The 24,284-nt window shown below is 48.8% G+C and overlaps 1 protein-coding gene across 11 annotated transcripts in view; it reads right to left on the bottom strand.

Annotated features, from left to right (window-relative positions):
• LOC146333958 (transcriptional repressor p66-alpha-like) overlaps window positions 1–24,284 on the bottom strand; it is a 123,225-nt gene that overhangs the window by 72,491 nt on the left and 26,450 nt on the right. For 7 of the 11 annotated variants that reach the window (XR_014786435.1, XM_084825249.1, XM_084825258.1 and 4 more), the window contains exons 2-4: window positions 21,314–23,467; window positions 17,246–17,321; window positions 1,852–2,129 (exon numbers count right to left, since the gene is read on the bottom strand). Coding sequence is in view for 10 of the 11 variants with exons in the window: in XM_084825249.1 (XP_084681375.1) it covers window positions 1,852–2,129; window positions 17,246–17,321; window positions 21,314–21,321 (362 nt within the window). In the remaining variant the exon portion in view is untranslated. Of the gene's footprint in view, window positions 1–1,851; window positions 2,130–17,245; window positions 17,322–20,339; window positions 21,287–21,313; window positions 23,468–24,284 lie in introns of those variants that run through there. The other 4 variants (XM_084825256.1, XM_084825253.1, XM_084825254.1 and 1 more) reach the window with 3 other exon arrangements.

Below are 24,284 nucleotides of genomic sequence, written 5' to 3'. Positions count from 1 at the left end.
TGGAGTTGGGAGGCCACCACGCGCTCCAATACTTGCCCAGAAATGGAATAGTGGAGACTGGCCGATAATTATCCAACATGGTGGGGCTCAGGGAGGGCTTTTTTAACAGAGGCCTCGCCACTGCCTCCTTCAGGCAGGACTTGACCAAGGGAGGCATTAACCACTTACCCACTCGGCCAGTCCACCTCTGGCTGCTTTTATGAGCCAGGAAGGGCAAGGACCTAGAACACACGTGGTGGCTCTCACCTCTCCCAGGATCCTGTCCGCATCCTCAGGCTGTACAAATTGAAAAGTATCCAACAACACTGGACAAGCAGGGGCCACAGTTACGTCCACTGGGTCTGTATCAACTATAGCGTGCAAGTCAGAGCGGATCCGAGCGATGTCTGCAAAGTGCTGAGCAAATTGTGCACAGCGGGCTGTCGAGCGGTTTGAATTCTCCTCTTGCGGGCTGGTGTGCAAAAGACCCCTGACCACTCGAAACAGCTCTGCTGGACGGCTCTTTGCCGACGCAATAGTGGCAGAAAAAACAATTCTTTGCTGCACGTATTGCCACAGAGTAGGCCTTCTAGCCCGTGTTCGATCGGATTCACTCTGTGTTCTCTGCCAACGTCGCTCTAGTCGTCCTCTCGCTCGTTTCATCGCCGCCAGCTCCCTAGAAAACCAGGGTGCTGGTGCGGCTCCACTTCGTGAGAGAGGACGCTCAGGAGCGGTTGTGTCCTCGGCCCTGGTCGTTTCTCCATTCCAGAGATCGGCCAGGGCTTCGACATCAGCCTCTTCCCCCCACCCCTCCTTTTTTCTTTTTGTGTCATGCCTTTTTGATTTCCAGAGGGGTAGCAGTGTTAAGCCCACTGCAGCCAAAACAACAAAGAGTCCCTGTATCCTCCTCCCCCTGTGCCCCCAAAGGTGTATATAAATCTGACAATTTGAGGTCAACACTTCATGTGTCTAATGAAGTGTCTACGAAAGCTTATGGCAGAATAAATTTGTTAGTCTTTAAGGTGCCACAAGGCTCCCTGTTGTCTTTTAGATTGCAAGCCTGCGCAGGCAGGGACTGCCTTGTTTGTCAGCAATCTCATGGTAAGCTGCAGGGTAAAAATGCTTAAAATAATAAATTGCTGCAGGGATAAAAAATGGGTGTGGTGGAGAAGAGAAGCCATGTATGCAGTCTTGAGCTCCTTGGAGGAGTTGGGATACGAAGATAATAGGCAGATAAACTACATCCTCCATGGGACGCTGCCAAAAGATGTGGCAGATGGTTTTGACAGTATACAAATAGGATTAGTCAAAGTTTATGAAGGATATGTTTTATGTGTGGCTATTAGCCTTAAAAGTGAAATGGAGCCTCCATTTCAGCCTTCCTCAACCTGGTGCCCTCCAGATGTGTTGGGACTACAACTCCCAGAATCCCCCAGCCAGCTACTGGGGAAAGCTGCTCTATGTGTAGAGGCACCATGCTGCTGAAGGCCAGAAAGCACAAAGCTACCCTGCTCAGGGAGTTCCCTGGATGGAAACAGGATGCTTGACTATTTGGGCCCTTGGTCTGATCCAGCAAGACTCTTCCTATGTTAAGTTCTTATGTCTAGTCAGTCATTAAAGCCGTCTAACAGTTGGCACCACTTCAAGTGGCAGGGAGTTTATTCTATTTATTTCATTTCTATGCTGCCCAATAGCCATAGCTCTTTGGGTGGTTCACAAAAATTGAGTTCCGCTGACAAACCATACAAAGAACTGTTTCCTTTTGCTTCATGCAAATCTTCGCTACTTTAATTCCAGAAGACCTTGTGCAGTCCCAGATTGCCTGGGTGAGGCAATTCCGACCCCTCCTGCTTCTTAAGAGTTGCAACCTACCTTTTCGAGGTGCTCATGTCCACCGGCTCGTCCCCCGTCTGCACCTCCACTTTGATTGTTGCTTTCATCTCCCCTCCTTTTAACAATCCCTGGACTCTCCCAGATCCAGGGTCAGTCTTTATCTTAAGGTCTCCCCCTTCGGCACTGGCCTCAGGGACTCCCAGGAGCCCCTTGTCCAGCTTCATCTTTTTAACGTCCACATCGTTCTGGGTGATCTCCCGCTTGAGTGCTCGCTTCTGACTTCGCGTCCTGCAAGCTTCCTCCGTCATTATGGTGCTCTGGAAAAGTAAGATGAGAAAGAGAGGAAGGGGTAAGCTGTCTGGACACCATGCACTGCAGGAGAAGAAGTCTTAGAAAAACATCCGCACCAGCTGCTTGAGAAGGTTGTGCTCTGTGCAAACTGAGTTGCTCAGCTCCGTCTCGATGAGCAACCGAAACTTCCAAGTTAAGTGTACCCATCGAGGGGAATCTACAGTCAGGGCCAGAAATATTGGAACACGGATAACTGTTTGGGCAGTTGGCCTCTGCACACCACCACATTTGAAGTTGAAAGGAAATGCACCCAGATGAGAGCGAAGTCAGGACTACCAGCTGTAATTCAAGGGGTGCGGCAACAGTGGGGCACTGACCGTTCAGGAAGGACAGCCAGCGGCACGCACCCCCCCCCCCATCGTTGGGGGCTCCTAAGTAATGGAACAAACCAACATCATTTCAAACTTAAGGGTCGCCTTTAATACCTGGATGGAAATCCTTGCAGTCAATGACTGCCTGAAGTCTGGAACCCATGGACATGACCCAATGCCGAGTTTCCTCCCTCGAGACGCTTTGCCAGGCCTTCAGTGCAGCTGCCTTCAGCTGCTGCTTGTTTGTGGGTCCTTCTGCCTTCAGTCTTGTCTTCAGTAAGGGAAAAGCATGCTCTATGGGGTGGAGATCAGGTGACTGACTGGGCCATGGAAGAACATCCCACTTCTTTGCCTGGAGAAACTCTCGGGTAGCTTTTGCTGTATGCTTGGGATCATTATCCATCTGCAATATGAAGCGGCGTCCTATCGGTTTGGCAGCATTCAGCTGAATCTGAGCAGAATGCATAGCCCCATACACTTCAGAATTCATCCTGCTGCTTTTATCAGCAGTCGGGTCATCAAGGAACACCAGTGACCCGGTTCCATTGGCAGACATACATGCCCAGGCCATGACACTGCCTCCACCATGTTCGACAGATGATGTGGCATGCTTTGGATCATGAGCTGTTCCTTTCCTTCTCCATAGTTTTCTCTTCCCATCATTCTGGTACAAGTTAATCTTGGTCTCAGCAGTCCAAAGAATCTTATTCCAGAACTGGGCAGGCTTTTTTAGGTGTTCGCTGGCAAAGGCTAATCTGGCCTGTCTGTTCTTGAGCGTGACCAGTGGTTTGCACCTTGTTGTGAAGCCTCTGTATTTACGTTCATAAGGCCGTGTCTTTACTGTAGATGTCGACAGTGACATGTCTACCACCGCAACCGCGTTCTTGGCCTGGCTCGATGCTGTGAAAGGGCTCCTCTTTGCCATGAGCAGAATTCTGCGGTCATCCGCTTTAGTTGTCTTCCGTGGCCTTCCAGGCCTTCTGCCGTTGCTGAGCTTGCCAGTTAATTCCGTCTTTTTCAGGATGTCCCAAACTGTTGCGTTGGCCACCCCCACTGTTTTTGCTATCTCTCTGATGGGTTTATGTTGTTTCCTCAGCCTCAGGATGGCCTCCTTCACTCGCATGGACACCCCTTTGGACCTCATGTTGGGAGTTCCAGGGAACAGCCACCAAATGCAAATGTGACACTCAGAACCGCCTCCAGGCCTTTTCTCTGCTTGGTGGGTCATGGGGCACCCAGGAAACAGGCCACACCTGGCCATGCAGCTGCTTGCCAGCCATTGGTTCCATTACTTAGGAGCCCCCAATGATGGGGGTGTGTGCATGCCGCTGGCTGTCCTTCCTGAACGGTCAGTGCCCCACTGTTGCCGCACCCCTTGAATTACAGCTGGAAGTCCTGACTTCGCTCCCATCTGGGTGTGTTTCCTTTCAACTTCAATGTGGTGGTGCACAGAGGCCAACTGCCAAAACAGTTATCCTTGTTCTGATATTTCTGGCCCTGACTGTAAGTGTCCAAAGCCAAAAACATTCAGGAAAAGCCAACGCCAGCATGGATAACCTCACTGTAGGAAGTCTGGAAGTTCCCCAAAACGGACTTTATTGCCCCCTTGAGGCATATGCTGGAGTTTGCTTTCCTTAAAATCCCACCCAAGATATGCAGGCACCTGCTTCTCTGGACTGAAACTTTCTGAGTCCCTCTTGTCATATCCCCGCCCCCGTTTGACAGTGCAGATGGGCCTTCCTATTAAGAGGGTAGAGAGAGCATGCCTTTCTCCCACCTTCCCCCAGCCTTTATTGCTAAACAGATAACAGGCTTTAGGGTGCTACTGCAAATAAGGCACCTGAGTTGATCATGTCTTAATGAGTAAGGGTCTGGGACACCCCCCCCCCAAACCCCAGCTCTCTATGACCAGCTTGCAACAGGAAGTGCTCAGAACTCCTCTGGAAGCACATGGAAGTTGGGGAGATTTGGGGGGAGTTAAAAAGTTTGTTTGGGATGGGATTTACATTGGGAAGGGCTGCTTTTGGCTTCTCCAACTGTACCTGCAAGACACACACATATATGATGGGGGGGGGGAGGAAAAGAGCTGAGTCAGTTTGTGATCCCATGACATCACTGGGTCTACACATGACCCTTTCCCAGGATTCTGTGGGAGAGACAAAGCACTTTCCAGAAAACTGGTCTGAACTGGTTCCAGACAACAAACTAAGTGTTGTTAACCCTTGCAGAACACCATCCATCACGGCCACAGCGGCATCTGCCTGTCCAGGCTGCAGCTGGCATTCCACCACACCAAGTCCTGGGGACGAGCACTCTGCTCTCTTAAAGGGGCAATATGCTTGACAGCAGCACCGCAGGCAAAGGCTGCTCTGTTGTCATCACCCCATCCCCAGCCGAGTCCTTTGGGAAAGGGGGCAGCCTTCAAATGAAGCTTTAGGAAAGGGGGAATGAGAACCAAACCTAGAGGGGTGGGGTGAAATAAATGGGCCCAGCCTAGGAAAATAAGTCAGGAAAGACAAAGTTGGCAAAAAGAATGCAACTGGCTCTGTGCAACTTGGAATACGACTGGAAGGGGCGGGGGAGGAGAAGGGAGAAATGGACTTCGGAGGATTTAAAAAAAGGAGACCCCACAATTTGTCAGAGAAAGCAGCAAGAGGGGAGGCAGGCAAAGAGGCATTAGCCACAGGTTACTGCCATGGCTGCAAAAGGCCCTCAAGTTGCAAGAACACTTGTTAAAAACAGCATGTATTTGTCCCCCCCTTCCCCAAATCATTTCAGGGTCATTCTTGCCCTCTTTTTGGAAATTTATGTGCCTGTCCAAAGCAAGGCCAGCAATCTGTCCGTTGAAAACAACCAATCCACCACAGTTGGGCAATGTCCCTGCCCCATGAATAACGAATCAAACCACGTCCTACAGAGGACGTGCTGATAACTTCTCATCTGGATTACTGCAAAGTGTTATGCTTGGGGTAGCCTTTGAAAACGGGCCAGAAACTCCAGCCGGTCCAAAACAGGGCAGCAAGATTGTTAACAGGGACTGGCCAACATGATCATATTACGCTCGTCCTTTTCCATCTGCACTGGCTGCCAGTCAGGTCCGGGCCCAATTCAAAGTGCTGGTGTTAACATTGAACACCCTAAATGGCTTGAGGCCAGGTTATCATCTCCTCCTATATGTACCTGCCCGGACCCTAGGATCATCTTCCAGTAGTCCTTCTCCAAGAGCCCCTGCTAAAGGAAGTGAGGTGGGTGACTAGTAAGAACAGGGCATTTTCTGCTGTGGCACCCTGGTTGTGGAACGAGCTTCCCAGAAAGGGTTGTCTGGCGCCTACATTGTGCTCTTTCTGGTGCCTAGTGAAGAACTTTTTATTTTCCCAGGCATACTAGTCTTTCAGTTTCTGTTGTTTTAAATCTGTTAATGCATTTTAAATCTCTGCATTGCTGCTAGGTTTTATTCTGCTTTTTACTTTTATCTTATACTGTAGCTTTAAACCTTAAAACTGTTCTAATATGTTTTACGCTGTATTTTGCCATTTTAATTGTTGTGAACTACCCAGAGAGCTTTGGCTATTGGGCAGTATAGAAATTTAATTAATCAATTAATTAATATGCACTTGGTGCAGATGACAGATATACAGGGACCCTACCTTACAGGGTTGTTGTCTACAGGGCTGCGATTGCATTGCAATCGCATTAGGTATTGAGAAGTACAGCGGTGTTGCAGCTGCAAGGTTGTGCTAGAACCCCAGGTTCACCTCCCCATTCAGCTGCGAAGCCTGTTGGGATGCCCTTGGGCCCAGACATGCCATCTCTCAGTTCAACCTGCCTTCATTTAATCTTTAACAAGAAATACAACAACACTGCAGGGGAGGTGGTATGAACAACCCCCCCAGCCCCACAACCCAAACACCAACAATAATAAGTCAACAAGCTTTTAAGGAAGCCAGTCTACCAAGAATAGAATGCTAGCCCCTTTGGAAAGGCAAAAGGGTTACTGTCTACAGCTGTGAGATCTAATGTGAATTAAAATCTACGTTCTTAAGGAAATGTGTCTCTGGAGAGAGTAGAAAGCTGGACAGGCAAAAAACCACCCCGACAACCACCACTTCACAACACACAAGAGAAACATCAGTGTGCAAGCAAGTAAAATTTGAAGCACACCTACATTTACAAATCACCAACATCAGGACTCAGTAAAACAAAACCTATCATGACCTCTTATGTACCCTTGGCCCAGGAAAATCCTCAGTTTACCTAATCCTTATAAAATGAGAGGTGTGTCCATGCGTGTGTGTATTATAACTGTTGACATATTGTAGAGATAACACTTTTTTAAGAGGAGGAAGGATTTCTTTTAACTATCCTTGCGTTCCTAAACATGGTGGTTTTGCATTAATTTTTCTTAACCTTCTTTTTTTTAAAGTCTCTCTACCTTATTAAATGGGTCTCTTAAAAACTCCCCCTCTCCTGGCCCTGCCGCAATATATTTAAGGAGGGAATCATGTCCAAAACTCAGTTATTGGTATTAGGATTTTCTAAAAATTCAATGTAATTATCCTGAGCATATTATTAATTACTATTATTATTAATAATTATTATAATAGTGGTGTGGAGATAACAATGGGTGTCTTGTCTTTGAAGAAGGGGGGGAGTAAGTTGCATTTTGGGGATTGAAAAGAAGCCAACTTCTTAAAAAAGAATAAAACTTTACAGCCCTGGCTGCAAGGCACTGGGCTGCAGCATACAAAGGGTTAATCCCTGCCATCTTCATGCCATTCACTGATATGTCCATTAACAAAATGGCAGAGGTTAACCTTTCTGCGCCGCACTCCCCTTCACTGTGAAGTGACAGACACATCAAGCTGAGCTAAATGCCGCTGGGGGACAAAGCACAAAGCTTGGAGGACTGCATGGTTTATGAGAAAATCTAGCCTGCTTGCAAAAAACGGGGGGATTGAACCCCCCCCCCCGAATTTTAATTGATTACATTTTTTGGTTAGGTTTTAAAATCTACAAATAAATCTAAGTATTTAATTTAAAGAGCCACAGGGTAGCATGAAGGGTAAAGGTGGTGGTGGGGAGGACACTTTTGAAAACATGTTGCTTTTTTTGGTCTTAAAAATAAGCAGACAATGCAATACTAGGAAAGTCAGTGGGTTTGGGTGGTGGGGGTGCTGTTATGCGCATGGATACACAGGGGAGATCCCTAAAGGAAGAACCAGTTTACCCAGTGCCAGGATTGGAGGGGAGATTTCGCCCCGCCCCCCCCACTCCATGCAACAGCACTCCTATAAAGGAGCAGAAACAATTCCCCCCCCCCCAATCAATCATGTCCCTATTGGCATAGCCCCCACCCAAACCCCAGTTCTGTTTCTTAGAATCATAGAACAGTAGGGCTGGAAGGGGCCTACAAGGCCATCGAGGCCAACCCCTGCTCAATGCAGGAATCCAAGTCAGAGCATCCCTGGCAGGTGGCTGTCCAGCCCCGTCTTGAATGCCTCCAGGGTGGGAGAGCCCACCGCCTCCCCAGGTCATGGGTTCCAGTGTCATATTGCTCTAACAGGATGTTTTTCCTGATGTTCAGCCGGAATCTGGCTTCCTGTAGCTTCAGCCCATGGTTCCGTGTCCCAGGATGATGGAGAAGAGAACCTGACCTTCCTCTCTGTGGCAACCTTTCAAGCACTTGAAGAGCGCTATCCTGTCTCCCCTCAGTCTCCTCTTCTCAAGGCTAAACATGCCGAGCTCTTTCACTCTCTCTTCATACAGCTTGGTTTCCAGTCCCCTGATCATCTTCGTTGCCCTCCTCTGAACCCTCTCCAGCTTGTCTGCATCCTTCTTAAAGTGCGGTGCCCAGAACTGGGCACAGTACTCCAGATGAGGCCTAACCAGTGCTGAGTAGAGGGGAACTAGTACTTCCCAGGATTTGGAAGCTATGCTTCTATGAATGCAGCCCCAAATAGCATTTGCCTTTTGTGCAGCCACATCACACTGTTGGCTCATATTCAGCTTGTGATCAACAACAATTCCAAGATCCTACTCGCTTGCAGTGTTGTTGAGCCACGTATCTCCCTTCTTGTAACCGTGCATTCGGTTTCTTTTTCCTAGGTGCAGAACTTGGCATGGATCCCTATTCAATGTCATTCTCTTGTTTTCTGCCCAGCGCTCCAGCCTATCAAGATCACTTTGAATTCTGTTTCTGTCTTCCAGGGTATTAGCTATCCCGCCCCATTTTGTGTCATCTGAAAATTTGATCAGCATTCCCTGCACCTCCTCCTCCAAGTCATTAATAAAAATGTTGAAGAGCACTGGGCCCAGGACCGAGCCCTGCGGTACCCCACTCGTTACCTCTCCCCAGTTGGAGAAGATCCCATTGAGAAGCACCCTTTGAGTCTGAACCTGTAGCCAACTGTGGATCCACCGGATCGTTGTTTCATCTAGCCCACTTTTAGCGAGTTTGCTAATCAGGATATCATGGGGCACTTTGTCGAAAGCTTTGCTGAAGTCGAGGTATATGATATCCACAGCATTCCCACAGTCCACAAGGGAGGTTACGTGATCAAAGAATGAGATCGTATCTGTCTGGCAGGATTTGTTCTTGACAAATCCATGTTGGCTTCGAGGAATCACGGCATTGTTTTCAAGGTGCTTACAGATGGATCGCTTTAGAATCCGCTCCAGAATTTTCCCAGGGATTGATGTCAGACTGACTGGTCTGTAGTTCCCACATTCCTCCTTTCTGCCCTTTTTGAAGATAGGGACCACATTAGCCCTCCTCCAGTCATCTGGCACTTCCCCTGTCCTCCAGGATTTCTCAAAGAGAATAGCCAGCGGTTGTGAGAGTTCTTCTGCCAGTTCCTTTATGACTCTAGGGTGCAGTTCATCTGGCCCTGGAGATGTGAACTCATCCGAAGTAATGAGGTGTTCCTTGACCACATGCCCATCGATCTTAAGCTGCAATCCTGCCCCTTCAGCCTGTGCTTCGCCCTTGCCAGCGGGGTCATAGACCCTCTTTCGAGAGAAGACTGAGCCAAAGTAGGACTTGAGCACTTCTGCCTTTTCTTTGTCATCTGTTACCATTTTGCCATCCTCATTGAATAGCTGAACCACCATTTCTTTCCTCTGTCCTTTACTATGCACGTAGCTGAAGAAAGCCTCTTTGTTGCTTTTAGCGTCCCTCACTAACCTCAGCTCGTTCTCAGCTTTAGCCCTCCTGACGCCATCCCTGCAATTCTGTGCTACCTGCCTGGACTCTTCCTTTGTCGCTTGGCCTTCCTTCCACTTGCTGTATGTGTCCTTTTTTGTTTTCAGGTCATCTCTGAGCTTTTTGGGAAGCCACACTGGCTTCTTCTGTTGCCTTCCGCCTACTTTTCTTGTTGGAATTGTTCGTCATGGTGCCTTTAGGATTTCCTTTTTTAAGAACTCCCACCTATCTTGGACTCCTTTTCTCATCATTGTTCTGAGTTTATTAAAACTCCCTTCCTAAAATCCAGGGTACGTGTTTGGCTACACTTGGCTTTTGCTTCCTTTAGAACCGAGAACTTGGTCACTTTCCCCCAGAGTTCCTGTAACTGCTCCTTTATCCACCAAGTCATCTCTGTTGGTTAGGATCTAGTCAAGGATAGCTGATCCTGTAGTTCCTTCCTCCACTTTCTGCAGGAGGAAGTTATCAGCAACACAAGTCAGGAATTTTCAGAATTTGTTTCCCAACAGATATCGGGGAAATTGAAGTCCCCCCTTACTACTACATCATGCTTCCTTGAAACATCGGCAATTTGCCTTTCAAAGGTTTCATCCTCGTCTTCTCCTTGATTGGGAGGCTGGTAGTAGACTCCGACCACCATGCTCTCGATGGGGCTACCAAGCTCCTCCTCCTGTGTTTCTGTGCAGAGATATGTATTTTTCACATACAGTGCTGCTCCACCCCCCTTTCTGTTCCTCCTGTTCTTTTTGAACAAGTTATATCCTTCAGTTGCTGTATTCCAGTCATGAGAGTCATCCCACAAAGTCTCAGTTACACCTATCAGGTCATAATTTCCCTCCTGGGTTAAGAGTTCAAGTTCGCTCTGTTTGTTTCCCACACTCTGGGCATTAGTATATAGACATCCAAGACCGTGTGCTTCATGGTCTGGCTTTCTTCCTACATGTGTCTGAAGACTATTGTTGGCCGCTATTGGAGCTGTTCTCTCCGCTGCGGTGCATGAGCCTTCGTCCATCCTTACCCCCAACTTTACGTCTCCCTCCCCCGCAGGATTCAGTTTAAAGCCCTCCTGATGAAGTTCTCATGCTGTGGCCAAAGACACCTTGTGAGGTGCAACCCATCCCTTGCCAGCAGGATCCAAATCTCTCGCGTGTAGCCAGTCGTTCACCCGGAGTATTTTTCGTTCCCTTTCTCCCCCTCTTCTGACTACCGGAAGGATGGATGAGAAAACTCTCTGGGCCCCAAAGTTCCTGAGTGTCCTCCCCAAAGCTTCGAAGTCTGACATGGTTTCGTCGTAGCTCCGCTTGGCGGTATCACTTGTTCCCACGTGGATGTCAGGATCTGCTCAGTCTGGGAAGCTCTGCAGTGCCACCTGGGGGCCAGACATAGAAGGCAGCCTGGCTCACAGTATTTGCAGGATCAGGCCCTGGCCCTGCAGGTGCTCCCAGGTCCTCTAATGCAGACCAGCTGGGAGCCTCAGGGAGCCCTATGAAGAGCTTCCTCTTCTTCTCAAACCTTGCCACAGCAACAGGAGTCATCGTGGTGGCAGCATCGTGGCCCAGTTGCTCGTTCCTGATCTTTGCTACGCCTTGCCAGTTCTTGCCCCTGCCTCCTTGCACTATGCCTCTGGCCCTGCTGCAAGCCAGCTGGTAACTGACCTCTGCCTGTTTGGACTCTGCTTTCGCCTCTGGCCCTGCCACGCCTTGTCTGAGTCTGACCCTTGCCCAGGGAACCTCTGCTCTCCGCCCACCTCCACCCCTCCTGGTCCCGGTGTTCTTGCCCAGGACGCCTGCTGCCCACGCCCCGGACTTGACAATGGATGAGAAGAAAGGGACACCTGTCAGTGGGCTTTATGAGCGCAGGCAGCCCTTCAGTCGCGTCTCTAATCCGTCCTCCCGGGAGGCAGAGTGCCTGGCGAGTCCACGGGTCGTCGCGACATACTTGGGTCTCGATCCCACGCGGCAAGGAGTCTCCCCCTCCTCCCCCTCTTCTCTTCCTGTTGTTGTAGGCCTGGGTTTCAGGGCCTCTGCTTGGCTGACCTTCAGCCTCTTGCTCGCGCTCCTGCGGGGTCCCCCGCACTTCTCCTCCGCAGGCTGCCCCCCAGTCTCACCCCCAAGTACCTGGGACCGGCTCCACAGCTCCACTGCCGCCGAGCGGCGTCTAGCTCTTCTGCTCCTAACGGTCCCCCTTTCCCAAGGAGTATCCTCGCGGCATTTTTCCTCGCCTCAGCGCCTTCCTCTTGTGCCTCAGCTTGCTGTTGCTCTTCTGGCTTCTGCTCTTTGCTTTGCTGCCGCAGGTCCACCGCTCTGTCCAAGAGCTCTTCGTCTTCCCTTATTCCCCGCAGGGTCGGCAGTCGCCGCTCCGGTCCCCTTCCTTTCTCTTCCAGCAGCGTGATCAACTGCACCTGTTGCGCGTGTGCGCCATGCTGGCCTCGGGCACGGAAACAAACATGGCACAGGCCTTGCAGAGTCTTGTCCTTCCGTAGCCTCTTTTCCCCTTTTTGTGTCTAGCTTTCTGATGGTACTGGGACAGCCTGTGCTGTGTCCTCTGTTCACTGGAGGTTAACAACGGAGTCCCACCGGTATGGAAGTGTGTGTTGCAAGACAAAGAATTTTTTTTTTAATGTTAAGGACCTCCCCTGCCAAACACCTGTTTGCTCTCCCTGTCCACTCGCTCTCTGGGAGCTTGCTTACTCGTATAGCCCCTCTACCAGCTGGGGCAGCTTCCTCTGCTCTGCTCAGAGACAGGAAACAGACTGAAACTCCCCACCCACACAGCTGCTGGGAGTACTCAGAACATCACCACATAATATCTTGAAGGCGAGCCTACTCGGTGACAATGCCCACCTGCAGGAAAACCCTCCCCTGTGCTGTTTAGGAGGCAGAAAATGTGGTATGTGGTATGTTTCAAATGCCTCCTGTAAACACCCAGGATTTCTTTGGCTTATAATTAATTGCAATTAATCATATGCTAGTCCATCTACTGTTCTTTGTATTGTTTTGATTTCTTCTTGTAGTTGGAATTGTTTTTAATAGCGTATTTAAATGTGATGTCTAATATTTATATGGGAACCACGTAGAGATTTTACTATATTAAGTGGTATATAAGTATTACAAATAAATGAATAAAGAAATAATTACTGTAGCCAGCACAAAGCATTTTCTAGGCTTGGCAAGAATGGTGGGCAGCGGTTTCATAGGTGACCATAGAGAGCTGAAGTGGTGGGCAAGTCCATAGAGAGGCAAGCTAGGAGTCTGAGAAGAAACCAGTTTGTGTAGCATCTTTGGCATGGGTTGGATGAAGAGGCAAGAGGAAGCTGAGAGAGACTAGGCAGAAACTGGTCACCGAGCATGATGCAAGTGGTTTTGAGTTTCCTGGCAGGGGCTGCTTCTGCTTGCACAGAGAGTGGTGGATGAAGATGTACAATTTTGCAAGATAAGATTAGCTTTAATTTTCTGGTACATTCTTGTTGCGTACCTTGGGGGCCAGTCTAGAAACACCATGGGAGGGGTTGTTCGTTGGTAATGGAGGGCACTACTGAAAAGGTGCACAAGAGAAGTAACTGTCTATGATTCGGTTGGGGATGTGCCGTGTTTATGGCACAAGGACTGAAGCAGGCAAGGGAAGAATGCTTGGGTCTGTGCATGCAGGGCTGTGAACCGAGGGGTGTTTGTGTGTGGAGTTGGATATGTGTCTGGGCCAAGAGGCACGCTACAAAAAGATAGCGTGTTTCCTCTCCCTGTTCGCTCGCTCTGATCGCTCACTCTCTGGGAGCTTGCTTGCTTGTATAGCCCCTGGGGCAGCTTCCTCTGCTCTGCTCAGTTAGGAGTCAGGAAACAGAATGGAACTCCCCACCCACACAGCTGCTGGGAGTAACCAGGCCACACCCCTTCAATTGGAGCACATAGTGAGCACGCAGCGACTCAGAATGGAAGGGGCCACAAGCTCCAGATGGTTTGGACTAGAGCTCCCATCATCCCCAGCCAACATGGTAATTTTCTTACGGGAGAGGAGCCATGCCTGGTGGGCAGAAATCCAACTGGCGCAGCTCTACCAACTTCTATTATGCCTCTTAAACTAGAAAACAACTTCACCTGTTGAATTTCTGCCTGTGGTGCAGCTGTTAGGGTGGTGCAACGCCTATCCATACAGCCGTTTTCCGCTTTTTTTTAAATGGAAATTAGGACTTAGTTTCCAATCCTGATGTCCTGTATGCTTCACCTACTGAAGGCCTGCAGCTGGAGAGTGCTTCTGAATGCATGCAGAGAGAGCAGCCCTGCTGAGCAGCCACAGCCAGGGTCCTTCTCCAGACCCATCCAGGCACCTACGATTATGGGTCAAGTCCTCTACTGGGTTGTGAGATGCAACAGTTTCTTTCTGTTCCGTTCTAGCAAAGGAAGACATGGTGGGACAGAACCGCTGAATTTGCAACAAGTTCCTAGTCCACCAGCCTTCCCCAAACTGGTGTCCTCCAGATGTGTTGGACTGCAAATCCCATCATTCCCCAGCCAGCATGGCCAACATGATCTCGAGGATGCCCAGTTGGGAAGGCTGTAGCCCCGCATCCCAATTTCCACAGGGGCCAAACAGAGGCTTCCAAGAAGTCCACATGAGATCAACAACCCTCTCTCTGTGTGGTTCTCAATAATTCCTAGTTAGCGGTATACAGCCTCTTAACCCAGAACTTCTATATGCCTGCCCCTCGACCTGCCCACCTGCCATCACCCCACCACCACCACCAGCAATTACAACACCTCTCTTGCGTGGTTGCTGCCTCTGAGTTCCCGTGCTGGAAAGCCCAGCCAGGCTGGCCTACCACATCCACCATCGAAAAGGTCCCATCTCTGCCAGCCAACCGGCCAATGTACCGCCACCCAACTTTCCACTCCACCCCAGGCCAGAGCATCTACCTTGCTCCAGCTCAGAACTTCCCCTAGAAGCCTGACGCTGGTGGCTGAAATCCTGCCCAGGGGGCATGGCGGAGCAAGGAAGGCTTTTGCCAGGAGCGCCCTAGCTGCCTCTTACAGTCCCCTCCAGTAGCCAACTCAGGACACAGACGACGAGGATTCTTTCCGAGGCTTTATTCCTTTATTCCTTTATGACTCTTTCAGATACTAATCACTAGCGACTAAGCAAGGAACTGCACTGGGGTAGATAGCAGAGTAGCCTAAGCTCCAGGTAAGGCAGTTGGTCCCCGTTTGAAGGAGAAGCGCGGGAAGACCCTGAACTTATGGGCTAGGGAGAGGTCCTCCCTCTTTCCCGTGGGTCCTCGGGACACGGCCGTCGCTTGCACGCCAAATGAGCGCTACGCCTCCTCTTGGCGCCCTCCATCTGGCACCGCTCCCTGCGTCTGCACCGAGCATCTAGCAAGCCCCCCTCCAGCGCTCTCTCACTGCCAGGGTCACTATCTCTCCCAGGAATGCCGGCAGGAGGAATCTCTGCCAGCTGCTGTGCCTGTGAGAGATGAGCGCGCTCCTCTCCCACGGATTGCTGTTCCTCCTCAGAATCAGAACTGCTCTGGGGCTCTCTGGGCTCAGTTTCAACCCTGACAGCTTTCTCTGCAGCGGAAACACCCCAGGGAGTCGAGTGCTGTCCTGTCCATACAGCTAATGGTATGCAGCAGCTCTCCCAAGCTCGTGCCCTCCAAATGAGTTGGACTGCAACTCCCATCATTCCCAGCCAGCAGGGCCATTAGCCATTGGCCATTGTACAGGCCTCTCAACAGTAACAACAAGAAAATATAGGCATGTTTGGTCCTGAGCACTTTAATCTATCTGGGCCTCAACACATCATCCTGAAAACTCCAGAACAATGGTTGCTGTTATGGATAAAACTTGGGGGGGGGGGGGGGAATAAGGTCTGGTATTCTCCAAGATGCTGGTTGAGATCAATTTTATTCATCTGTCTGATTTCTATCCCAGATGCCCCCGGTCAAGGAGTCCAGGGTGGCCCATGCGTGGGGGTCATCGCATTTTATCCTTAACAACAATCCTGCGAGGTAGGATCCACACATTGTGTCTGGCCTATTGGACAAAAAATTGTACAAATCCCTTGCCTTGGCTGAGATGTCACAGGAGGGGCTCTGAACACTTCCAAGGTTCAGTATTAACTGCGGGAGCACATCCTGCCCTCCTCCTCCTCAGGGCTTAGCTGGGCTGGGGCTCATTCCTGTTGCACCTTGTAGAGTAGGGAGAAGTAGCTCTGGTTTCCAAGCCTCTCTGACTGCTGCACAAGGACCGAGACTCTGCCTGCTCTCTCCCTGCAGCCGAGGGAAGCGTGGAGAATCTCCAAGATCTCACACCAATTTTGGAAAGGCTGGAAAAGCAGCGAGTGTGTCTATGCACCGGGGTTTGGACAGCAATGGTGCTGGGAAACATTTCTCTGGTGACTACCCCAGCCCCCCAATCCTCAAATTCCCTGACGCTATAGACTCTCCAAATGCCAAGCTTATGTGAGCACTTTTTAGAAGCGTTCTGAGTCCTAAATGCTGTTTGGGGTCATCATTTGGGGCTCAATGTAGATCATGAAAGGGTGGGGAAACTTAATTTTGTTCTGTTGTGATGAGACTTTAGATTACCCACCCCAAGTCTTCAGGATAGGTTGGGGGTATAAAACTAAACAAAATAAAACCAAGAACGTGACTGAGATAATGTACATAAAGGGTTTGGGGACATCTAAAATAGCCGTCTTCCCCAACCAGGTGCCCTCCATATTTTGGACTACAAGGCCCATCAGCCAGGGCTGATGGGCCTTGTAGTCCAAAACACACAGAGGACATCTGGTTCAGGAAGGCTGCTCTAAAGCACTCTATAAACACATGAGGCGCCACTTTGCCCGTTGACGCCTTTTAACTCCACGATCACAGCCAAGTGCCCTAAAACGATGGCCAGATAAAAACGTCCAGTTTGGAATCAAGGCAATGGTGAACGATGGGGAATTTTTCAACCCCAGCCAGGCCTGCACAACAGTGGGTGTCAAGATGAATCATACAAAGTCAGCGTCAGTTTGTGACAGTTTGCAATTGGAGAATCTGGGTGTCACCGGTAGATTTGGGGAACAAGGTAAGGCCTCCCTTATGCGGCTGAAGTTTCAGAACAGATGCAGCTAATAGCCAATTCCCTCGTGACATGGAGGCATGTTAGACAGGGGCAAGGGATGGGGGTGCTGGTGGTTACTTTTGAGAGACAGGATTAACCTCCAGACATTCATGGCTGCTCCATTTCAATAGAGCAGCCTCTCCCAACCTGGTGCTCTCCAGATGTGTTAGACTGCAGCTCCCATAATTCCCAGCCATGCTGGGACAGGCTGCAGTAGAATGCAAGAGTAATCCTGGTGGGTCACACAAAAGCCCCATCTAGACCAACTTCTTGCTTTCCACAGCAGCAGCCAAACATTTCTGGAACCCTAGAAGCAGAGGCTGGGATTCAGCAGTAAACTGCCTCTGAACATGAGGAGGTTCCAGTTCAGCCTCCCTGGCCAAACTGGCTTTCACTTTGCAAAGCAAATGGTCAGCCCCGCCCCACCCCAAACAGGATTCTTTTAAACCAACCATCAAACCGGAGGGTGCTCCTACCTGTCCCAGACATTCATGGGTTCTGAAGAAAGGTCTGCTCAGCCCTCCAGGCAGGGGTGATCCAACAGCAAGGAACCTAGCAGGAAGACAGCAAGAGGTGCTCTGGGTTACACAGGGGAATTTGTGACATGCTGGAACCCACGCACTGGTGGGCGGCCACAGAAATTATGCAAAACCAGAAGTTAAGTTGGTGCCATTTGACTTCCAGGTTTGTAATGAATCCATTGCAAATTGGAGAATCTGGGTTTCCACTGACACATGGTTTGTACTTCTGGGGAGATGACTGCTATTCATTCTATTATATATTATTAACTTTTCTTGCTATTATTATAAAATGTTAGATTGTTAGATTGGGACTCAGGAGACCTGGGTTCAAGTCCCTTCTCTGCTATCAAGCTCACTAGGTGACTATGGGTCAGACACTGACTCTCAGCCTAACCTACCTCACAGGGTTGTTGTGAGGATGAAATGGAGAGGAGGAGGATCATGCACACCGCCTTTGACTCCTTGGAGGAAACGCTGGACATAAATGTAATCAATCAATAAATAAAAATATCATGTGTTGTTGTTGATAACAACAACCCAGCTTACATGGCTGAAGCTTTTAAACACTCCCCTCTCCCAAATTTTCCTACTTCAAACTCAGTGTCTTCAATGCATTTTGCCAATGCATCAAAGGCAAGGATCTAAAGAACCATGCAAAGAGCTGTATGTGCTAGAGGGAAAAAGCAGCCCCCCACTCCACCATACCAGTACCACGTGGCCAACCACTTTTACAAAACCATGGGCAGTTCCATACATGAAGTTATGAAGCTCCCTTATTGCTTGTTTCATCCAGCCTAGTATGGTTTTGCTTCAAGTGGTAGCAGCCCCCTAGGGGGTCCTTCCCAGTCCTGCTATTTGGGGGATGCTGGGGATTGAACCTGGGACCTTCTGCATACAAAGCAGGTTTTCTATCATGGAGATCTGGATCCTATAATGAAAAACAGAGCATATACTGTGGATTCCTGCTTATAAACACAGGGAGCCACCTTCAGCTTAGGTCAGGGGCACAGAAGGTCTTTCAGCCCAAGGGCCAAATTCCATTTCAGAGAAGCTCTTGGGGACCTGCATTCCTGTGGTGAGTGTGGCCAAAGGCAAAAGGGAAGAGGCCAAAATACCAGGATATTTTAAGTTCTGACTGCCAGTAACTGAGCCTTAGGAGAGGCATTTCAACCTTTCAGAAGGGGAGGGAAAGAATAATTAAAGCCAGGAAATCACCAAACTGGTGGTCAGGGGGAAAGGAAGTAGGACTAGGAGAAGGGGGCATAGACTTGTTGAGGACCCCAGGGCTGGATGGGGACCCTAAGAGGGCCATATATGGTCCCTGGGCCTTAGGTTCTGCACCCTAGCTTAGGTGGACCACTGAACCAACAGGCCTAATTTTCTACTCAGTTTCTGGAGAAGGCTTTCCCAGATCTGGGAACCTGGGACTTTCCACATGCAAAAATGGAGCAATTTGGAATATGGCTGAGGGATAGGAGACAAGTCCTCTGAAGTCCCAATGGGAGCAGTTCTCCGGATGCTGGCTTCGCATGATACCCAAGAGGAAACCAAAATGAAAGGAAAGTACTAGAGAGATGGTAGGGTGGGGGGAGCTGTTAAGAGGCTCAGGTTTGAGCCAGGAAGAGCATGGTTTGTAACTGCACCTAGCCACACACTTCTCCCCAGGGGACCTCAGGGGACCAGTAATGCTCTCATAGCCTCTCAGCCACACCACTTTAGCAATGTGGGGGTTGTGCAGGGTGTACCTTACAGGACTGACTTGAGGGCTGCTTTGATATTCAAAGCGCTTAATGTAAGAAGAGCCCCGCTGGATCAGACCAAACACCTCTCTAGTCCAGCATTCTGTTCACACAGTGGCCAACCAGATGCCCCAATGGGAAGGCCACAAGGAGGACAGGACTGCAACAGCACCCTCCCACTCATGTTCTCCAGTGACAGTCATGCTGTCTCTGATGCTGGAGGTAGCATGTAGCCATCATGACTAGTAGTCACTGAGAGCCTTATACTCTGTGAATGTACCTAATCCACATTTAAGGCTGTCCAAATTGGTGGCCATCACTACATTCTGTGGTAGTGAATTCCACAACTATCCACTGTGTGAAGATTTCCTTCTTTTTATCCATCCTGAATCTCCCAGCAATCAGCTTTATGGGATGGCCCTGAGTTCTAGTATTATGAGAGAGGAAGAAAAGCATCTTCCTCTCCACTTTCTATACACTGTGCATAATTTTATACACCTCTATCATGTCCTCCCCTTACTTGACTTTCTTTTAAGCCAAGAAACCTCAAATGTTATAACTTTTCCTCTTAGGGGAATTGGTCCAAACTGCTGATCATCTTTTCTGCACCTTTTCCAACTCTACAAAACCCTTTTTAGTGGCCAGAACTGTATCAAGTATTCCATTTGTGGCTGCACCATAGATTTGTATGAGGCATTATGATATTGGCAGTTTTATGTTCGATTCCTTTCCTAATGATCCCCAAAATGGAATTTGCCTTTTACACAGTGGTTGCATGCTGGGTCGATGTTTTCATCAAACAATCCACCACAAAACCCAAGATTCCTTTCCTGGTCAGTCACCACCAGCTGGTATCCTATCAGCAGTGATATGAAGTTAGGATTTTTCACAGGCATTTTTCAAATTTTACTTTCCCCAACATTATTATGAGTACAGCCTGCACAGAACTATCCCAAAATACTGGCCTCTTTTGTCTGCACCTATTGCTCTGTTTCAGCACATCTTGTGGCAGTGAATAAGTTAATGGTGTGCTATGTACACACCTTCCTGAGGGGGTCACAGCTCAGTTGCAGAGCACAAGCTTGGCATGCAGAAGGTCCCCAGTTCAATCCATGAAAGTGGACCAGCCTACCCCAACCTCCAGATGTGTTGGACTGCAACTCCCAATATCCTCCAGCCGATGTAGTCTGGAGGATGCTGGGGTAGAAGAAACAATGGTCTAACTCTGTACAAACACATGTTTCTGTGGTGCACAAGCTGTTTATGACAATGACAGGCACTTTGATAATTAAGCCATGCAAAGTGCTCACCTCCAAATGAGCACACACTTCGACCCAGTCCGCACGCATACTTCTTGAAGCTGTATCACAGAAATTCAACATCTGGTAACTCTCCAGTTTCATTTAAACAAGAAAGGGGGAAGGGGGATTTCTGTTCCTTAAGACTTTATTAAAAAACAACAACACCACAGCACAAAATGAATGCTGAGATCTCAGAAGCTTTGGGGTGGGGCAGGACTTTCAGATGTCATAGCAATTCTCTCCCCCTGCCGCCCCACGTGACACATACACCGACACACACAGATAGCAGAAGCCAAGTAGAATTATGCACAGCAAGTCAACTCATGGAAGCTGGAAAAAAATTCTGCAGGTCATAGATTATTTTAATAACACACTACGCCCTGCTTTTCCCATTAAATTAATCCAAATTCAGTTTCTCTTGGCACAGGGTGTGGATTCTGTGTGCGCGCGCACACTGACAGGGTGCAAAGGACTTTAAAGCAAGAGTCAAAACACCAAGCTCCTTCCCCCACACCCCAAAAGTGGAAAGAGTGTAAGTGAAGTCACCATTTTCAAAAATGGTGGCCCATAAGAATCTGCAGCATGTGTTGGGAATCCTCAACAATTCTGGTCTCTTTAAAAAAAAAAAAAAGGAAGAAAAGACCCTCAGGATGCAAGGGGACAGAAAGTGGCACCTTTGCCAAAGGTTCAACGTTTCAGCGCCTGGTTCCTTTCCTCCTCCTGACCCACATGCTGCTTACGAAAAGATTAGCAGCTAAGTGGAGGCCCTGCCCTGCTTTGCCGCTCCCCCCAACCTTACTGGCACAGAAGCCTGGCAAACTCCAAGTCAACTTCTCACGCAAAGAGCTGCATACGACCACCTTGGAAAGATTAGCTGCCAAACAGAAAAAGGTTCGGCATTCCGCCATTTCTCAAGCCAGACTGCCAGCTGGGGGAGAGAACAAAAAAAAAGAGAGAGACACCCCGCCATGGAGTGGGGTTACCTATGCATTCAAGTGTCACATCAGAGACTGGAAGCTGTTTCCAGTGGGCGTTCCGAAAAAAGTCAGGGAGGGAGAGTCCAGGAAGAAGCTTCCTACTATAAAGGAGCCAATAAACGAGGCTGGCTCTTGCCCCTCTAAGCTGGCTTACACTTCCAGAGCAGTCGCAGGAATGACCTTAGGACTGGGGGGAGGGGGGTGATCGTGTTAAAAGAGGCAGGATTTGCAAGGAAGATAAGCTCCCACTGGATGCTGTTGCTCTCTGAAGAGGTGCATACCAACACACAAAGAGGAGTGGATTTGGGTGCAGAATGGGTTTAGAAATGGATCCCACACATGTCATTAATATAATGGGAGGGTGGAGGGGGAGTTGGACCCCACCAAGACATTGATCCAATTATTGGGCAGGCAGTGCTGAATTATGGAGGGTCAGTTCCAGAGGATGAGAAGGAAAAAATGCAGAAAATGACAGCCCAAATGATCAGGGGCTGGAGCAACTCCCCTAACTGGCAAAGTTAAAACATTGGGGGCTTTTTAGCTTAGAAAAAAGAAGAGTAAGGGTGGGACATGATAGGGGGGGATGGTGGAGGTGCATAGAAGTATGCATGGTGTGTATAACGAGACATTTTTCTCCCTCTCACATGAAGTATTAGAACCCAAAGGAATCCACCGATGAAGCTGAATGGGGGGAGATTCAGGACTGATTAAAGGAGGGAATTCTTCACTTAGTGCCTAATTAGACCACAACTACCACCAGATGTAGCGATGGCTAGAGCTGCCAACTTGGACAGCTTTAAAAGGGAACAACACAAATTCATGGTGAATAAGGCTAACAGCAGCTACTGGTCATGACTGGCCATATACTACCTCCGGTATCAGAGGCAGTATGCCTCTGTACCCCAGTTGCTGGGGAACATAGGCGGGAAGTATAAAGGGCTCTCCCCCTACATACCAAGAACACCCACCAAGGTCCAAGGCAGCAAGAGAGATATCTTGCTGTGCATGCCCCATCTCTTCCAGGTGAAAGGGTCTGCTGAGGGTTGAGATCTTCCCACAAACAGTCCTAAGACCTGCCTCTGTTTCACCCAGCATCCTGTTTCCAAAAGTGGCCAGCCTAAAGCCTACCAGCAGATCATGAAGGCCACCACTACCACCCCACGATTTGTCCTGCAGCAACTGGTATTCAGAGGTCAATTGCCTCTGGCTATGGAATGCCTCCACTGCCATTGCATTGGTGGAAAGGCAAGGTATAAATCAAATAAAATCTGGTTACCTGCTCCTTGAAGCTTTTAGCATAATACAAGAGCAGCCCTGCTGGATCAGGCCAACAACCCACATCCTGTTTCACCACAGCGGCCCAGCCATATGACTCTGGGAAGCCCCACAAGCAGGCTGTGACAGTAACAGCCTTTCCTTGTTTGTCCCAAGCACCTGCTACACACAGATAGACTGTTTCTGATGATGGAGGTTCAATCTAGCTAACACGGCTTAACAAAAGAGCACTGCTAACATCAGACCAAATTTTAGACTAGCATTCTGTTGCCCATAGTGGCCAAATCAATTCCTATGGGAAGTCCAAGAAGGAGCACAACAACACTGGAGACGCTGGGACCAAATCCATTTCTGTTCTGCAGCCAAATATGCCACATTTGCTGTCCCAGCCCCACAGAATTGCAGCAAACAGACACCCTGCTTTCCTAGCCATTCTGTTCAGTGGGGATTGGAAGGGGGGTGAAGACACCCCCTCCCCCGAAAACACACATCATGCCAACTGGGAACTTCTAATCCGTTCAATGGAAGTTCTTTTAAAGACAGAAAAAGCTGCAACACACAGAGTCCTCCCCACACCACCCAGGTTTGTTTTGAAGGGCTAAGCCCAGGTTTAATGACACATTGCCATTTCTTTGCGAGACACACTAGCCAGAGCAAGTTGGAGGTATTTAACTTCCCTGATCAGAAGGTCCTCATAAAGGCCATGTCTGTGCTCAGCGTTGTCCTCTGGACTCAGGTAGCAGCAAACTAGGTCCATCATGGATTTCTACATGAAGGGAGGTCCCCACCTCGATCCTTGGCTCTGCCCTTCTGCAATTCCTCACACGAATCTTGAATCTCCTCCATTTCCCCACTCTTGCTCCAAAATGCACAGCTGCAACATCCCTAAAACAGAGGTTTGCAAAAGTTGCACTTTCACAAGACTTTGGACTCCTCTGCCAAGGAAGCTCTCTGTGTTGTGGAGGGACTGGGGGCCATGTCCTCCATTTGTGATGAACACCAAGGGGCCTCAATCTCAATGAACTCAGATGGAAAGTTTTCCCTGCGGGAATTCCTGCCCACCCCCCACTATGTTTTGCAGTGAAAAGTTTTTTCCATTTCTAAGTTTTCATTATTTCACAACACAAATGGCTACAGTACCAGTCCAATTGGGCCATTCAAAATGGTAATTACTCTCTTCAGCTGTTTACTTCAGGAATATATGCAAACATATATTCATTCCTCTTTGGGTATGTTGAAGTCAATTTGTTAAACCAGACTTGCCAAACCTGGCACTCTCCAGATGTGTTGGACTACAACTCCCATCATTCCCAACCAGTTCCAGGGCACCACGTAGGGTGAGGCTGTGATAAAACAGTTTCCAGTGCCTTGTTTTTTTAAATATAAGGGAAGCTACTGTGCTGCCATGTCTTAAAATATTTACACATTGTCTAACAAGAATACATTTCCAAATAAAGCCTAGTGTTTGTTGGATTATAATGTTTAAACCCACACTGTGCAGAGTTCTGAAAAAACTTTGTTTGAATATAACTTATTAAAACCACGTTACGTGGACTTTTTTCCTTCCCGAGCCAACATTTCAGTTCAAATAATGATTTTCTTATTGTTTAAAATTGTTTGCATATGTGTGTCCCTCTGTGTGCTGTCTGTTTATATGTTTGTATGTAAATGGCTTTTATAATGTATTTTATGGTTTTAAATC

Source organism: Heloderma suspectum, chromosome W (assembly GCF_057233095.1).
Source record: "Heloderma suspectum isolate Gila_16-S chromosome W, 16-S_ref, whole genome shotgun sequence".
Classification (NCBI taxonomy): Eukaryota; Metazoa; Chordata; class Lepidosauria; order Squamata; family Helodermatidae; genus Heloderma; species Heloderma suspectum.
This window is presented reverse-complemented; position numbering and strand designations above follow the sequence as displayed.